This window comes from Rana temporaria, chromosome 4, assembly GCF_905171775.1.
Source record: "Rana temporaria chromosome 4, aRanTem1.1, whole genome shotgun sequence".
Classification (NCBI taxonomy): domain Eukaryota; kingdom Metazoa; phylum Chordata; class Amphibia; order Anura; family Ranidae; genus Rana; species Rana temporaria.
This window is the reverse complement of record NC_053492.1, coordinates 110625745-110642726: the sequence shown is the minus strand read 5'-3', so window position 1 is coordinate 110642726 and position 16982 is coordinate 110625745. Positions and strand designations below refer to the sequence as shown.

The window sequence follows — 16982 nt, the reverse complement described above, 5'->3', positions numbered from 1 at the left end:
GGCGTATCAGTAGATACGCCGTCGTAAGTCCGAATCCGCGCCGTCGCAACTTTAAGCGTATGCTTAAACTGAGATACGCTTAAATGTTGCTAAGATACGACCGGCGTAAGTCTCCTACACCGTCGTATCTTAACTGCATATTTACGCTGGCCGCTAGGGGCGTGTACGCTGATTTACGCCTAGAATATGTAAATCAGCTAGATACGCCTATTCACGAACGTACGCCCGGCCGTCGCAGTAAAGTACCTAAGGGGTTTTCAGGCGTAAAGATAAACCACCAAAAAGATGGCGCAGCCAATGTTAAGTATGGACGTCGGAACCGCGTCAAATTTTACGTTGTTTGCGTAACTTGTCCGTGAATGGGGCTGGCCGTAATTTACGTTCATGTAAGCCTTGACGATTTGCCGACGTCATTTGGAGCATGCGCACTGGGATACGTCAAATACGTGGGGTCACTAGTATTTTGCATAGAACACGCCCCCAACCAGCATATTTTGAATTAGGTGGGCTTACGCCAGCCCAGTTACACTGCGCCCCCGTAAGTTACAGCGCAACTTCTTTGTGAATACAGGACCTGCTGCTCTAACTTACGGCGGCGTAGTGTATCTGAGATACGCTACACCCGCCCAAATCTATCTGAATCTAGCCCATTGTGTATATCGGCTACTAACAGGATTTTTCTCCTGCTACAGGCCACAAAATAAACATGGTCCTATTTTTTTTTCTCTACCTAATGAATCTATTTGATAGGCAAAGGTAAAATGCTTTCAGTTCACTTATGTATTAGGAATCATTCAGAAATTAAGCCCGTCCTCTGTGGCTGGCAGAGCATGTGCATCCACGGCGGAGCTGCATGCAGGCAGCCCATGGAAGTGGGTGCATACATGATGGCTGCACGGACACAATCACTTGTCTAATTTTGACATGCGGGCATGAGTGGTTGCACCCATTCCTATTTGCACATCAAACGTTGACATAGCAGTTGTATATAAAAGTCCCAACCCTTTTTTCAGCATAACTGCTATACAGGGATGGAGACATCGGACCTACAAGTCCTTTGCCTCATATAAAGTCCCAAATTCCCCTATTTCCCCCCTCTCCCTCTATTCTGAACTTTCGGGGATGGAAACATGCACTATGGACAGTTCACTGTTCTCATGTTGCTACAATATATTTACAGCATTTTTACATCTATGATCCAATTGTTTGGTTACATTCTGGGTCTCTATCTGGGAGAGGTCTAGAAAAAATAATATCATTGTTTTTCACTAACGTCTGATCAGCCCCTTATGGCCTTAGACCTGTGGTGTTTGTTTGCGATTGCTTTGGGGAGCGTGCATTGGCCTGGTTATCTCTCAGTTCCGGGAACTGTGATGCGCACCGGATACCCTCCCTTTCCCACTGAGCCTTCAGGTGTCAGGGATGGGGCGGGTGTCACGCTGTGCATCGACACCACGCCCCCAGCGCCCTGTGTGTGACGTCGGCATGTTGACGCCGACATGTAGGAGCTGTGTGTTACCATCAGCATTCTTACTAGGGAGACTGGGGCCAACCGCCGAGCGGTAGTTTTCTGCTCAGGCGGTGGAGCCTCCCCCCTCTGCCGCTTGCGTGACGTTGGTGGTTACCCCAGACTTCATTTGAGTATATATACTCCCCTCAGTTCGACCTATCCCCCCTGAGTTTGTTTACCCCTGTGGATCTTTGATACCACTATGGACCATGTGTGTTAGCCCCAATGACAAGGTAACCTATGGTTGATTATTTCATCACTTTTTCCTGTTTTTATTGTGCAGTTTTCACATGCACTTTTCAATCCTTTTGATTTGATCTATTACCTTAAACACCACTTTTTTTTACCTAATCTGGATATGGGTTATTCTCATCCAGTTTATTCACTACTATTATTACTATTATTATTATTACTATTATCTCCCACTCTCCCTTCGTGTAATACATTGGTTCCTATTTATACTTAATTAGCATACCACATAGTATATTCTACTTACACAAATATTTTTATACCCATTACAAATTATTTTATGGCTATGCTAATCACCTCTCACTCTACCATCCATGGGGTATTCCACTCCCAGGTAATGTGTCCTCTGAGGGTACTTCCAACATCCTATCTGGGGTTTTACCACCTCAGTTCCCGGAACTGATGACTTGTCCGGCCGGCTTGCAGTCCATATCGCTATTAATCAGACCCACAGATGATCTGTACGTTTTTGGGACATTTTTTTCTTTGTCCCATATGAATTTATACTTTTTTACCTTTTTTCTCCTATACTCTCCCAACATCTAAGACCCTGTACCAATAGTTTAATTATAAATCTTATCAATTTCAGATAATTATCAGCTCCTGATGAGTGGAGAGTTCCATGAAACGCGTCAAGCTATTCTGATGCTATTATCATGTATTACATGGGATCATCAAATTATTTCTACTATCTTTTAATTGTATTATCATGTAACAATCATGATTTTTATATGGTGATTATGTGATAAATGGATCAATGTGCCTGACGTTCTATCAAATTATTACCATTTAATATAATGCTTAATATTATGCTACAATGTATTATATGTATATAAATGAATTAAATGCTACTGTTACTTATTATTGTTCTGTGTGCTGGGTATTGAGATTCAGCTAGTACAGTCACAACATTTACTTATTGGTCAGACATCTATTGCCCGTTGTCACCCTTTAGGTGCATGTTTCATATAAAACAGTCCCGACACTTTTTTCAGCATAACGACATTGCAATTGTATCTTCTTCTATGAGCACCTGCCAGTGGCTGTGCATAGAGGATGGGGGGCTGATCGCCCCCTTCTGAATGAGCCATATAGCTTTTTTTATTATGTCTGACAAGCCTCATTGAAACAAACGTATGTAGCAAAGCTAGCCCTTGCTCATTCAAGAAAACCTGTGCACTGTACCTGATACGGTTGGTGAAAACAGTGAAATTTTTGCAAATGAATAAAAAAAGACGAAAAAAAGCAGTTAGGTACTTCATTATAAATGTTTATATATAATTTACATAACAAACATATAAACAGTTTACCAGTGTTAGGTTAACAGTGTACAATATTTAATAGGAAAAGAATGCCCAAGTAGGAGTAGGCTATGGGAACAAGAGAAGGCCTTCATAATGCCTGACTCTACATAGGAAATAAGTCTGTGTGTAATGCCAATGCATATTTGGCTCCCTATAATTCCCTTCTCAAGTTCCTTTCAAACATACATTGATAAGGCTTTGTTTACATGGACGCAGAGCCCCATTCAGCGTGAACAGACATGTGTTTACCTTTTTAGACCTTTGTGCAGGAATCCTATATGTGAATGGAAATGTAGCAGCTGTACAGACTCGCCCACACAGCCAAGTTCAACAGGTACTTCAGGACTGGTGTACAAACCCAAATGCATTGGCGACCATGCACCCGTCCCTGAGTACCTGTCAAACTTGGCTCTGCGGGTGAGTCTATACAGCCACTGCATCTCCATTCACTTATGTAGGTTTCCTGCACACATCTCCTCCAATGAAGCCAAAGAAGGCAATAGAAGTAAGGCAGGTAAACTGCCCCCATTATTTACTTTAGAACTATGCCTATGTCTTGTCTTCCTGTGGTAATATCACAACAGCTGTACACGTTACCCAAACAAATAATAGATACGTGCCAAGGAGAGTATTTTGTGCCCAAAGGCCTCAGTACAGCAGTTACTATTTAATACAATGGCATCCTTACATGATGTCTTTATGCAATGCATGGGAAGGCACTGCTTTTTGTGCTGGTGAATGAGGGAAATTCAGAACAGTTCTGCTCATGGCAAGGGGTTCCAACCCCACCTAAGCCATTCATAGACATAGACTGAGTGCATGTTGAAACCTAAAAGCACTCACAGACATTTTGGTTGTCACCTAAATGCTACAATTGTCTGGAAGAGGATAATCTAATGCAACACTGGGCCAATCAGTTTAATTTTTAATGCACCAAATATGGTCTCTGACTTCTTGGAAGGGATCCATAAAACATTATTAATTTATTTTCTTGACGATATTGGAAACAGTATTGTTCAACCATCATTATTAATCCACCTGTATTTGACTTGGTTCTTCTTTAGCAGGACTTCCACAATGGACCATTACATAAGGTACAGAACATTCAGCCCCTGTGCTTCTTTTTACGTTTCGTGCCTTTCTTGAAAGAAGTTAAATTGCTTTGCATATAGACAGTGTGCAGGGGGTCACTAAGGAAGGTTTAGAAGTAGAGTATTTTGTAACCCATGGAGTGGGTTATGGTGTACGGTGTTAAAGAATGCCTTCAAACCAGTAGACAGCACTGGTACTGCTAATAACTGGGGAGTAAACCCCATTAATACGCAGAAGACAGTGCTATTACAGGTCTGCTTAGGTAAAAACAATCTTAAATGCATTTCTTTTTTATGATTCATGCCACCAATAGAATTTTAGAGGGTAACATGATGCAAAAGGCTGCAATTGTTCTATTGATTGTTGGTAATTTTATTTTCTTCTTGCAATCAGCAGCCTATGACAGCAAGAAAGCTTCAGTATTGCTACGCTGAATTGCCTGCACAGCATTCCATATCTGTCTGAAAACACTCATTCTCTATTTTAATCACAAAACCTCAGTACAGCCCAGTGAAGCACCATATCTCATTTTTGGTAAAACACTGTAAAATTAATAAAATACTGTGTATATTAAATTATAGCTTGGTAGATATTATAGGCTCAATTCTCAAGCTTTCAATCAGATCTAAACTCACCTCCCCTGGCTTCCTCACGACCACCCAATATTTACCTGGGTTCAAGATTCTTGGCCATCCTGAGTGGCTGGGCCAGGAATCCAGGATGATGTAACATCTGTGCATGCTAGCTAATGCATTCTGGCACTGAGATGTGTCCAGAATATACACTTAGGCCGCGTATACACGGTCGGTCCAAACCGATGAAAACGGACTGAAGTTCAGTTTCATCGGTCCAAACCGACCGTGTGTACGGCCCATCGGTCTGTTGTCCTTCGATAGGTCAAAACCGATAGTTAGTACGCAAAAGCATCGGGTGAAAACCTGCGCATGCTCAGAATCAAGTCGACGCATGCTTGGAAGCATTGAACTTCGTTTTTTTTTCAGCACGTCGTGTGTTTTATGTCACAGCGTTCTGACCCGATCGGTTTTGGAAACGATGGTGTGTATGCACATCGGACCATCAGTCTGCTTCAGCGGTGAACCGATGAAAACGGTCCGTCGAACCATTCTCATCGGATGGATCGACCGTGTGTACGCGGCCTAAGTTGCCTATTTGCAGCTTGGTGTACTTTATGAAGTAAACAGTGATCAAGCAGGTAAAACACTGTAATTTCAGCTGTATAACTTATTTTTTTAAATTTCACTGAACTGGAAAAAATAAAAAATTCTCAAAATAAGGATTTTAACCTTGTGAATTGAGCCTTATGTATCAGCAGTTGAATAACACATAGAAATTCTGCTTATAATAGCTTTACAAAAAGTTTTAGAAATATCATTTTTTTGCTGTTAAATTCTCAGATTAGATTGTGAATGGTTAAGAAAAGTACAAATATCTTCTAATTTGAAAGTCCCAGTAGACATAAATGGATGCTTGCGATTACGGCTTGGGTTCCTAACGCAGACAAATGCATACACCACTACTCAGAACTTTAGTCCTAGGCCAACAGGGTAAGAGTGGGCAGCAACAGGGAACAATGCTTACAGCTTGCTTCATGTGTTTTCTTCAGTTCTGTGTTCTCTGAACACCTTTTCAAACTTGTAGATTAATCAGCAGCATAAATCAAAGGAACTGCCAAGTGAAGCCAAAAGATTCTCCGTAGCTCAGACAATAAACAGAATCTATTTCTTTGCAGCATTTTGGTAGATAATACTCTCCGTACAAATAAGAAAGCTTGTTGCCTTCAACATCACCTTCTGGTTTCATTTTGTGATATTGTGTAACATGATTAGTGAAAAAATGGCAGGGCCTGTAGAAAAGGGCGTCGTCATTCACGGTTTTAGGGCAACATGAATAATAAATATCGTTTTTTTGGCCCTTCATGGGAATATTAAGTGTAACTTTAGTTTCTTTTAGTGCTTTCATAGATACAATGTTGATTTGCAGTTTAGAAAAACAGTATTTCGTGCAGTCACACTTTCATCTCCAGGCACTTTTTTTCTGTCTCTGAAGTTGGACACTTTATATTGTTCTCAGTCCCGTCCTGCTGACTATAGAATCAGTCTTGTTAGATGCATTGTTAGGAGTGGTCCTGGCAGTGGTAGCAGTGTCTGGCCCTGAGGAATACAGAGTCTCGGGGAGTGGCAGAAGGATGAAGTCCAGAATTCTATGAGCTGTAAGCTATGCCACGCCACATTCTTTTTCTTGCAAGTTATATTCTCGACTCCTTTTCACCTTCCAAGCAGTTAAAGCCAGTAACAAGATACCCAGGATCTTGTATCCCATCTGGAGACCAAGGTACCTATGGAGAAAAAGAGGTTTGTGAAAGAAAGAATGGTAACCAACTTCTTTCTTTTTTCCCACCAGAAAATGCAGACTAACTATAACCTCGCTGTCTCAAGGTGGACTATTTGGCTCTGTTTTTTTACAACAGATTAGAAAAGCAATGATTTTTCCAGTCAGGAGTCAATACACGTTTATGAAAATGTATTATCTTGCTAATATGTAAGTACATGCAGTAGCCATGCCTCAATTTATAATTGCAGACTGGGAAACCAAGACATATACTGTACATATGGTCTTGATTAACTTCATGAGTAGGAACATTTGCATATAAAAAGAGAAACATCTTTATTATAAAAGAAGCAACTATAACTAGGTAAATTTAACAGAGACAAAGTTAACAATAAACCACTGTGCTAATAAAAATTAGTGAGGGGGACTATATTATGTAAAATATTACAGAAATAAGTCCCCTTCAAACGTACAGTATTTGTTGCTATAGCATAGAGCAGGGGTCTCCAAACTGCGGCCCGAGGGCCAGATGTGGCCCTTTGCCAGCCTTTATCCGGCCCTTGGGGCTTTATTCCTCCCACTGATTTGAGGCACTATTCTTCCCACTAACACCAACAAGGGGGCACAATGTATTTCACTGATACCAATGATGGGATACAATTACTCCTACTGATAGGGGCGCTACTCCTTATCCTACTGACTGCAAACTCTGAGGCCATATTTGTTCTCACCAATGCTGGGCCGGGACATTTTCTACCCCCGCTGGCCACAATCCGGCCCTCCTAAAGTCTGAAGGACAATCAACTGGCCCTTTGTTTGAAAAGTTTGGAGACCCCTGGCATAGAGAATCATTAGTATAGATAAACACTCAAAAATGTACTGCTTTGAAATTAATTTTTTAAAAATTGATTTCTGCTCCCCAACCCTTCATGAATGGATAAAAACACCAATCACATACTAAAAGTAAAAAAAAAAACTTATCAACATAATGGAACTTTAAGTAACTGTAATAGTGTTTGGGCGCAATGGTTAGATGCACCGGGCTTTAGTCCTAATACCAACGCAGTACTGAGCAGAAATAAACAAATTTGACCAACTTCTAAGGCCTCATACACACGATCGGAATTTCCGATGGAAAAAGTCAGATGGACTTGTTCCATCGGAAATTCCGACCGAGTGTATGCTCCATCGGGGAAATTCCATCGAAAATTCCGATTAATTCCATTGGAGATTACATAGAGAACATGTTTTCTTTTCCTCCGATGGAATTCCGTCGGAATTCCAATGTGAATTTGGTCGGACAAAGGTCTGATCGTGTGTACAGGGCATAAGTGGCAAAGTCCTGTGGAATGCAAAGGAGTAATAATAGTAAACATTGAAGGATTGTAATCATAGCTGTGCGCAGGGGGTGTGCTGGGGGTGTGTTGGGTTTTAAGAACCCTCAACTGGGTTCTTAAAAAAATTAAATTGTAAAAAAAATGAAAATCTACTGACACTGTCGACTGCCCTTCTGACACCAGTCTCTGCCCTACTGACACGTCCACTGCTCTACTGACACCATCCATGTTTTAATACATTTTACATTTTTTATATTTACACACACACGTGTGCTTGAGCTTTGGGGGGCACATCCTAATGCCATAGGCTGCGCACACCTATGATTGTAAAACATACAAAATGTGTAATTAATTGCTGAAGTAATCTATGGTACAACAGGTTACTGAATATCTGGCCAGCACAGTGGCTAAGTGGTTAGCACCTTTACATAGCAGCACTAGGGTTGTCGTTTCATAGCCCAACTACGACACTACCTGCCAGGAGTTTGCATGTTCTCCCTGTGCCCGTGTGGGTTTCCTCCGGGTACTCCTGTTTCCTTCCACACTCCTAAGACATGCTGGTAGGTTAATTCGCTACTGTCTAAACTGGTCTCAGTATGTGTATGTATGAATGTGAGTTAGGGACCTTAGATTGTAAGCTCCTGAGGGCAGGGACTTATGTGAATATATAATCCATATGTAAAGTGCTGTGTAAATTGATGGCCCTATATAAGATCCTCAAATAACTAAATAAATAATAAATATCTGTTGGGGTTGGAGGGCCAAAAAGACGACACTCGCCGTTCCTGTATTTCTCAAACTTCAATATAATGTCTGCTTTTACTGATCAAACTATATCTGAAATATCCAGGTATATGTGTTGTTGGGGAGGTTTTGCTGTAACTTTTTAATGTTTTGTAAAATGAAGCTGCATACATAAAAAAATAACGAATTTATGCATTACAATACCTGGTTCGCAGCAGATCATTATCATAATATCGACACGCTCCTCTCTTCTGGTGACATGATGTAGACCACCGAATACAGGCAGAATCTATAACAAGTCCAAAGAGTGCTGGGGCAGGCAACCAGGCTGGGAAACAGAATATGAGGAGTTAAATAAAATACTAGCTTTTGGCAGTTACCTTAAACAGACTCTGTGACCACAACATGGGTAGTGGTTCACTTTGGTGGTTTACTCATTGAAAACTTATCTTATTACTAATAACAGGAAGACATGGGAGGCAGCAGCTTTCCCAGAAATCTGACAGTATCACGTTTTTTCCTAGAGATGTATTTCTGTGCTCATTATAGATTGCTCCCTGCAAGTAGATAACCACTTTTTTTTTTTTCACACTCACCGAGAAGCCTCATAAGAAGAAACTGGACTCCAATAGCAAATGATTTTTCATCCTGTGGTACAACCCTGAAAAAATTGAAATAGACTGTTAGAAAAAAAGTTAGGCTTCCATAACTTTGAAATGAGCAATTATGGCGTCCAAGGGAATTTCTTCAAGATAGGCAACCATTCCATGCGTCTTTTAGGTTTGGCACAGAAGTGGTGCATGGGACTCACTGACTGTAAATTGGAACTCTATATTCAAGTTTCCATTTAGGCTGCATTCACACCTGAGCGTTTTGTAGCCTGAAGCCTGAAGCTATAAAACGCTAGAGGGGAAAAAAATACATTGGGCCAGATCCACATACATTTCTATCGGCGCAGCGTATCAGATGTCGAAATGACGTCGCAACGACGTCATTTTTTGAACTTAGACGTGAGTTACGTCCATCCCTATTCACGGACGACTTATGCAAAAAAAAAAAAATTCAAATTTTGACGCGGGAACAACGGCCATACTTAACATGGCAAGTCTATCTATACGCCGCAAAATACCAGCTTTAACTATACGCCGGAAAAAGCCGACTACAGACGACGTTAGAAAATGCGACGTTAGAAAATGCGTATGTTCGTGGATCGTCGTAAATCACTCATTTGCATACCCGACGCGGAAAACAACGCAAACTCCACCCAGCGGGCGCTGAAGTATTGCATCTAAGACCTGAAGGTGTACGAAGCCACACGCCTGTTGGATCTTACCCAAATGCCGTCGTATCTTGGTTTGAGGATTCAAACTAAAGATACGACGCGGGAAATTTGAAAGTACGCCAGCGTATCAGTAGATACACCGGCGTACTTGCTCTCTGGATCTGGCCTATTATTCTCAATGGAGATGGTTCACATCTACACTCCAAAAGCCTGAAGCCGAACGCCTGAAGCTCAAACAAGTTCTGGACCCTTTTTTGTCATGCAAATCGGGCTGATTTGGGCGTTTTTGAACGTTTGTATTCCCATAGAAACTAATGTAAACGCTCGATTCAAGCGTCTAGCGCGACAACGAGCGTTTCTACGGGCGTTTTGTCGCTTTATTTCTGTTCTGTGAAATAGAACATTCACCCAGGGAGAAGATAAAAAAAATCTACAAACATAGCAAACAAGTGATGAAAGAGATGATCACTTTTCCTATTGACTAAAATAAAAAACGACGAAGTTCAAAAACCTCGGACAACGCTGTATGCAAACGCGCGAATACGTGTAAATACACGCGACAAAACGCTGGAAAAAAACTATGAAAATGCTACGCTCAGGTGTGAATGCGGCCTTAGGGACAAATATATACTGGCTGATACAAAATGTATACAATGCAAGGAGAAAATAAGAAAGATAACAAATGTAGGGAAGAAGAGAACAATCATTTTCAATTATCTCTAGCTTAATCCTACTAAAGCGGTAGTAAACGCAGCTTGAAGACTTGTAGTTACAGGTAAGCTTATAATAAAGCTTACCTATAGATACAAGGAATATCTCCAGTTTAGGAGGTATTCACTGTTTCTGCAGCCGTGATGCCACCGGTGAATGCGCTCTGAAGGAATGGTATACTCATGCCATTCCTTCAGAGGTCTGTGCCACGACTGTGTTTTCCATGTGCATGCGCGGGAGTGACGTTTCAGTGGCGCGACCATTCAAACAGCCAGAGCCCACAAACCCAGGGGGAAACCGAGTGAAGATGAAAGCCCCGTCAGTGGTGACAGCGCACCGCTGGAGGGCTTCATTTTAAGGTAATTCTTTTATAATGTGCTAGTATGCCTTTAACTTGCAGGGAGAAGCTTTTCTTTAATTTTTGCTATAGTTTACTACCGCTTTAATCTGAACAATCTTGAAGTTTGTAAACTTGTGAAGATCCCCACATAGGTTCTTACAAAAATTCTGACACAAATCAATCATCCGCCCGTCCTCCATTCAGTATTCAATAGAAGCTGTCGTATGGCTTCTATGAATGGAGCAGCTGGGTTGAAAGGGCAGGTTCCCTTAATGGGATCTTTTGACAGACCCTTAGTTGTATTAACTCCTGCCACACTGGAAGATTAAGGCAGCGAGGTTGGGGGTGGGCAGGGAAAGAGGAAATGTTCTACTGACAGAAGAGGAATCAGTACAAGGGACACATCCTACTGATTGTAAGTTACAACCCTTGTGTTGATTTTTCTGCTTTTTATTTTGGCTGCACTTAGTTACATAGTTGCTACACTAAAGCCCCATACACACGGTCACACTTTTTGCCAACCAACTTCAAAATCTGCAAGTTTTCCAATTTGTCTGACCGTGTGTACGCTCCATCGGACCAACTTTTTCGGGTTTCATCCAACAAAAAGTTGGGTCTGCAAACGGACCAACTTTTCGGCAACAAAAGTCTGATGGTGCCTTGTCTGACCGTGTGTACAGCAATCCAACCAACTTTTGGACAAAGTGCAAATACGCATGCTCAGAACCAATGTTAAAAGCAACAAACAATAGCAAAAGTTAACCAAAGGGTGGCGGTAAAGAGCAGAAAATAGCAAAAAAAACATGTGATGTTAGGAAAGTTTTAGAAAAGTTTGCAGAAAAGTCTGACTGTGTGTATGCTATGGGTGTGGCCGGACAAATCAATTAGGAAAAAAATCCAAGGGAAATTTTGTTGGATGTCTGACTGTGTGTATGAGCCTATAGATTTTAAAGGGCTTGTAAACCCAAAATCTGTTTTTCAATAGGTTTGGAATTATGCCTGCTTGTGTATAGTTTCCTTAACAGCTTGCTGACCGCTGCACGTCAGTAGAATGGCACGGCTGCGCAAAGGGACGTACCTGTACGTCCCCTTTAAATCGCTGCACAGCGGGCGGGCGTGCGTGCGCCCGCCACGTGCTCCGTGCGTGTGACTGCGGGTCCGCTGAGTGCCCGCAATCGTGTTACGGACCTGCAGAACGGGGAGATGCCTATGTAAACAAGGCATTTCCCTGTCTGCCTAGTGACAGGGCAGAGATCTACTGCTCCCTATCATCACTGTCGTGTCACTTGTAGCCCAGCCACCCCACAGTTGGAATCACTCCCTAGGACACACTTAACCCCTTCATCGCCCCCTAGTGTTTAACCCCTTCACCGGCAGTGTCATTTACACAGTAATCAGTGCATTGTTATAACATTTTTATTGCACTGATCGCTGTATAAATGGAAATGGTCCCAAAATATCGTCAAAAGTGTCTGATGTTTCCGCCATGTCGCAGTCTCAATAAAAATTACTAATATAAAAATGTTTATAAAAAAATGCCATAAATCTATCCCCTATTTTGTAGACACTATAACTTATGCGCAAACCAATCAATATACGCTTATTGCTATTTTTTTTCCAAAAATATGTAGAAGAACACGCATCGGCCTAAACTGAGGGAAAAAAAATGTATATATTTTTTTGGGGATATTTTTTATAGCAAAAAGTAAAAAAATATAGCTTTTTTTCTAAATTTTATAGCGCAAAAAAACAAAAACCGCAGAGATGATTAAATACCACCAAAAGAAAGCTCTATTTGTGGGGAAAAAAAGGACGTAAATTTTGTTTGGATGCAACATCGCACGACTGTGCAAGTGTCAGTTAAAGCAACGCAGTGCCGAATCGCAAAAAATGGCCCGGTCATTGGGCAGCCAAATCTTCTGGGGCTGAAGTGATTAAAGAGTATGTAAACCCAACATTTCATATTCTGATATGTGCCTGCTGTACCATGTACTTGTATGAGAAAGTATCCTGTTCTCTGTGTATTGCTTACTTTGTGTGAAAGCCCCAGTGATTCTGCTAGTCCTTCTGCTTTCCAATTAAAAACCGACCACACTTAGCAGGAGAACACACCATGGTCAGTTCTCTAGCTATGCTCTACTTCAATGATCAGACTTTTCCTGACACCTACCCGCACAGCCGTTCAATGAGAAGCTCAATGTACGGTTGCTTCTCCTCCCCCAGCTCTTATGCAGCTGAGAACAGAGAGCATGTGATCACTTTAAAAAAAAAAAGGAAAAGGGTATTTATAATGTCTTTTTGTATATCTATACACACAGTTTTTGCCTTTTATTTCTATTTTAAACGGAATGGGTTGTTTTACAAGGTGATTGTTTACAATCACTTTAAGCAAATCGTGTTTAATAAACCTGTTGCAAAGCTTCTAAACTGGAGATCCTGCCATTAATAGCACTTCCTGTAGAAGGCGGAAAATGCTAAGCCACTGCTTACCAATTAGTGGTAATAGTGTCAACCTGTGATGGTTACTCCATAAGTTGTCTGTCGGACGGACAATCAGGTCTATAGATAACTAAGGAGCCAATACAGCAGGCTGACAACTCTGCTGCAAATTACTAGGCAGTGGGTTAGTCTTCTCAGCCTGCCACAAGAAGGTTACAGGCAGGATCTGCAGGCAATAAACTTTGCAGCAGATTCAAGAAAAACAACTTGACTAAGAAAACTATATACAGTGAGGTATGATTCCAAGTCAGGGGTGGACTGACAACTCATGGGGCCCCCGGGAAATAGAAGATTATGGGGCCCCTGGGCTTACAGATGGCCGCCACGCCAGGAGGCAGTGCAGAGGCGGGGCAGCTAAGCTTCGGGATTTTCACATCAAAAGCATGTCGGTTTCGGACATGTCAGGGACAGATCTAAAAAAAACACAGATTTTGACATACTGTCCCTGGTTTTACTGAGCCTGGCAACCCTGATGGGGCCCCCTAGTGGCATGGGGCCCTCGGGTGACTCAATGGTCAGTCCGCCCCTGTTCCAAGTATACCAGAAATAGATATAAAACATTAGAAAAACTTTGTGTCATCAGAAGGTCATCTAAAATGTTCTCTTTATAAAGCTGTAAAGTATTTACATGTGAACACAGCGTCTCCCTGCAGGGATGTAGTCCCAAGGGAGGGGGCGAGCACGCTGACTAGCCCCCAGCCAGAACAGCTTGGATGATGGGGGCAAGTTTTCTGAGGAGGAACAGGAAGTGAGAAATTCAAAGAAAAAAAACATTTAGAAGGGAAATCGAAGGAAAAGGTAAGTGAACCAACAATGCACTAGCTTAACCACTTGCTTACTGGGCACTTAAACCCCCCTCCAGACCAATTTTCAGCTTTCAGCGCTGATGCACTTTGAATGACAATTGCGCGGTCATGTAACACTGTACACAAATGACATTTTTATATATTTTTCCCACTAATAGAGCTTGGTGGTATTTGATCACCTCTGTGGTTTTTATTTTTGATTAAAAAAAATTAAAAAGACTGAATTAAAAAAAAAAAAATAATATTTTTTTAAATTTTGTTATAACATTTTGCAAACAGGTAATTTTTCTCCTTCATTGATGGGCACAGATAAGGCGGTACTGGTGGGCACCGATAAGGCGGCACTGGTGGGCACCGATAAATTGGCACTGGTGGGCACTGATAGGCGGCACTGACGGGCATTGATAGGTGGCACTGGTGGGCACTGAGAAGTGGCACTAATAGGTGGCATTGATAGGTGGCACTGATAGCTGGAAGTGATGGGTGGCAGTGATGGTGAGCTATGAAGAAGCACTAAGGCATAGTGCGAAACGTCAGCTTTTCTTTTGTTGTGCTGTTTTTTGCTGTGGCATGCGTTTTGTGATTTTTAATTAAAGGAGGAGCTTCTTTTCTTTCATCCCAACTGGCAGTGATGGTTACTGATGGGTGGCAGTGATGGGCAATAATGCGTGGCAATAATGGGCACTGATGGGAGGCACTGCTAGGTGGCACTGATGAGGCACTGATTGGCACCAATGGTGGTGGGCATTGATAGGTGGCACTTGTGGGCATTGATATGTGGCATTGGTGGGCACTGTGGACACTGGAGGTGGCATTGGTAGGTGGCACAGGCAGGGGGTTTAGATTGGCACATAGAAGCAGATGTGCCTCCTTCCTGTTTGGGACCGATGTCCCTTGCAACCTAAGCCACTGATCTTCTTTTTTTTCTCCTCACGCTGTCGGCGTGAGGAGGGGAAAAAAAAGATTACCGAGCTTTGTTTACATCACGTGATCAGCTGTCATTGGCTGACAGCTGATCACGTGATATGGGGCCGGGACCGGCCCCTTACTCGGATCTGTGATCACCCGAGTCTCAGTGACTCGGGTGATCACAGCTCACGTCACGTGCGCAAAGGGGAGGACATCTATTGACGTCCTCCCGGCAATTGGGGTTCGTGCTGTAGCCGTTATTCGGCTATAGCGCGGACGGGAATTGGTTAAAGGAACCTATTTAGAAAATAAAAAACAAACAATAACAACCCCTTTAAAAAGACAAAAAATTGCATCTGTGTCTAAGCATTTTCCACATTTGCTGCCCACAACTGAGCAGTGACTAGGGGACCACAACATTTTTGATGTGAAAGCCCAAGCTTTCGGTAACTCAAAGGTCATGAAAAGTCTCATCGCAGGAAAGTATTAGGAGGATGATCCCGGTGTGTACCGATTTCATTTAAGATGTGATCACTTGGCAGACGTAATCACCAGACTACAGCCATGGAGTGCCCTTGGTAATTTCATATAAATGTTTGTGGTGATTAGAAAACTTGGTGGGTTCAACATCACAGAAGATACATACTTGTAGTACTTACCTTAAAACCATCATGTACAGAGGATTATGGGAGAGGCAGGCAATGAGCGAAGCAAATGAGAGGAGGAACATGACAGGCAGTAGACGGTGGGCACAGCTGACAAGGCAGGATCCGGATTTTGCTGTTCCCTCAAGTGAACCTGATCCGATACATGAACAGTTCATATATGACTGCAATAAAAAGACAATACAAAGAATGGTTATAATAATGTACACAGCAATATGACAATTAGTGGTATGTTTCATGATCTGAGTGTACAAGCTTAATCTCCTAAAGTGGTTGAAACCCTTAAAGAAAAACTTTTAAACCTCCCTAATAATGTTTATTATTTCTCTGTGCACCTTGGTTTTTATAATTAAAGTGATTGTAAAGTGATTGTAAAGTCATAAGGCTCTTTATCTTATTGCATTCTATGCGCAGCAACCCCCGTCAGCCCCCCTAATACTTATCTGAGCCCCCTCTAGATCCAGCAATGTTGTACGAGACATTTGGCTGGCCAGGACTCCCCTCCTTATTGGCTGAGACAGCAGCGTGATGCCATTGGCTCCCGCTGCTGTCAATCAAAGTCAGTCAGCCAATGAGGAGAGAAAGGGGTGGGGCCGGGCCGTGGCTCCGTGTCTGAATGGACATGGAGCTGTGGCTCGACTCGGTTGCAGAGGAGGGCTGGGCCGGGGGGCAGGCTGGCAATTGCCTCCTAGGCCGCCCTTACTTATGTTCAAAATGCTCGCTAACATTTTATTTTTTATTCTGGTCTTGGAAGTCGGGCTGACCACTAGCTGTTGCATTCCAGGAGTTGTAGTCCACGCTCAAGCTCCGGGTGGGTGGAAAACAGAGCAGCGCAGAGGAAACTACAACTCCCTGGGACCGGATTCTTGGAAGCAGACAGAGGCAGGGCATGCCAGGGAGTCAGGACGCAGGGCTGCAGGGCTGGGCGCTGGCTGCAACTTGACCCAAGGACCAGGAGCATTACCCCCCCAAGAGGCCGTGGCGTGCAAGGACCTGCTGAGCAGAGATCAATGAGGTTGAGAGACCCTGACACCCCTAGCTGACCCCCATACACCCCATGTAACCTGTCCCAGTGATCAGGCTGCATTGATGTGCACTGGAGTTGGCTGCACTGATGGGCACTGGTGAGGCTGCATTGAAAAAACAGATGGGCCATGGATGGTGAGCTGATTCGGCGGTTCAATG

The 16982-nt window shown here is 42.6% G+C and overlaps 1 protein-coding gene across 1 annotated transcript in view; it reads right to left on the bottom strand.

Moving 5' to 3' along the window:
- Positions 1-5243: 5243 nt before the first annotated feature.
- The window catches only part of SLCO2A1 (solute carrier organic anion transporter family member 2A1), a 98231-nt gene continuing 86492 nt past the window's right edge, over positions 5244-16982 (bottom strand). The window contains exons 11-14 of the mRNA XM_040348748.1: positions 15792-15961; positions 9182-9246; positions 8790-8913; positions 5244-6511 (exon numbers count right to left, since the gene is read on the bottom strand). Coding sequence (XP_040204682.1) covers positions 6391-6511; positions 8790-8913; positions 9182-9246; positions 15792-15961 — 480 coding nt within the window. The 3' untranslated portion in view covers positions 5244-6390. The remainder of the gene's footprint in view (positions 6512-8789; positions 8914-9181; positions 9247-15791; positions 15962-16982) is intronic.